Raw genomic sequence first — 1,555 nt, 5'->3', positions numbered from 1 at the left:
TTATCAGTGAAATTGTATATAATGCAGACCCTCATGCTCTCATATATATAAGTATGTAAGGGAGCTTAGTCATAACAGAAAATCACTGCATGATTCCTTTTGATATTGATCTTAATCTGGGATTAACTATTATATTCATTGTCCAAGCACTTCTCTAGATTCTTTCTGGAGATTCTCTTGAGTCTTGATGATGGGGCCTTAGTCATTGAAATCTAATCAAGAAATTGACCATTCAGATTGCTGACATGAATTGTTAAAAGATGAAAACAGAACCATCCTGGTTGGGAAAACTGGATTAATTCAATTTGCATTTCTTAATTATTCTCATCTTAGTTAAAAGACTTGTTGTTCAACAGTGCTTAAACACCAGAAGATTTCACCATGATTCTTTGCTTTTTCTGTTTCACTAATTGGAATTTGATATTTTTGTCAAATTGACCCAGATTTTGTCTCCACATCAAACATGCTACGAGATACAAATCAAGTGTAATCATTCAACATTCAAACCCAAACAAAGAACACAAATTTCATGCAAATTTGACCACCATTTTTCTTTATGTGTAGGGGTCAAGATCATATTTACCATTATATCATTAATAATAACAAAATTGGATGAATAATGAGATTACATTAGACAAGGATCTTCTAAAATTCAAAGTAGTAGCAACAACCCTCATCACACAAATAATAATAACGTTTATTATTATTAAAAGACAGGCATTGATGATTGATTGATTGATTGATTGAATAATTCAGAACCTTGTGGTGCTAGGACCCCAGCAATCCAACTCCATAACCTTCTTGATAGACTCATCCTTAGACCTCTTAACCTTATTGGAAACAGCAGAGGCAGAAGAAGAGAATTTGGGGGCTTGAGTGTAAGATCTGATGTTGTTCTTAGCATGTTGTTGGAGTGATCTAAATGCATAGTTCCACCTACACAAACCCAATTGATCCTTCAATGCCTCCACTACTCCAATGCTTGATGCCACCATCCATGCTCTTGTTCCCGTTGCACTCATCTTTCTTTGCTTTGCTTTGATATGTGATGATATCTGAGTTTGTGGTATGCTAACTAATGTTTATGTTAATATAAAGAAAGGGGGGGTGGTTTGGGAACGAAGAAAGAAACAAGGGGTGAAAAAAACAAGGGGCGGTTTTTGAATTGATTGCACTGTTTCTTTGGAATTCAGAATCTGCGCAAACTTCAATTAATTTATTTAATATATTCGATAATTGATGTTACCTGTGTATGTTACTTTCCTATCCTAGTACTCTCTTTCTACGCGTAAACCACCTTCTTTTTTTTTTGTTAAATCAATCTTTATTTATGAGTAGTCACATTCTCATGTTCCTTATAGTCCCTACTATTTTTTTATATATTTATTTATTGGATTTTAGAAAACGTATCTTTTGTTTTAAGCTAAGATTGGCTGGTAATGCTTACTGTGCGCTGGGTGTAAAGAAAATTTTCAAAAATGCAATTAGTGCTCTCAAATGCCGGATTTTTTTTACTGTTATAAAATAAAAAAAATTAAAATATTTTATTTTTTTT

The 1,555-nt window shown here is 33.0% G+C and overlaps 1 protein-coding gene across 1 annotated transcript; it reads right to left on the bottom strand.

Annotated features, from left to right (window-relative positions):
• Nucleotides 1–525: 525 nt before the first annotated feature.
• On the bottom strand, nucleotides 526–1,093 carry LOC112707340 (uncharacterized). The gene has a single exon (XM_025759031.3). It carries the CDS (start codon nucleotides 1,020–1,022, stop codon nucleotides 753–755), a length of 270 nt encoding a protein of 89 aa, XP_025614816.1. The 5' UTR covers nucleotides 1,023–1,093; the 3' UTR covers nucleotides 526–752.
• Between the last annotated feature and the right edge of the window lie 462 nt (nucleotides 1,094–1,555).

This window comes from Arachis hypogaea, chromosome 8, assembly GCF_003086295.3.
Source record: "Arachis hypogaea cultivar Tifrunner chromosome 8, arahy.Tifrunner.gnm2.J5K5, whole genome shotgun sequence".
NCBI classification, from domain to species: domain Eukaryota; kingdom Viridiplantae; phylum Streptophyta; class Magnoliopsida; order Fabales; family Fabaceae; genus Arachis; species Arachis hypogaea.
The sequence above is the reverse complement of the archived record's forward strand: the minus strand, read 5'-3'. Positions and strand labels throughout refer to the sequence as shown.

Coding starts and splice junctions, on each gene's coding strand:
- LOC112707340 (XM_025759031.3), bottom strand. CDS start 1,022: ATGAGTGCAACGGGAACAAGAGCATGGATGGTGGCATCAAGCATTGGA.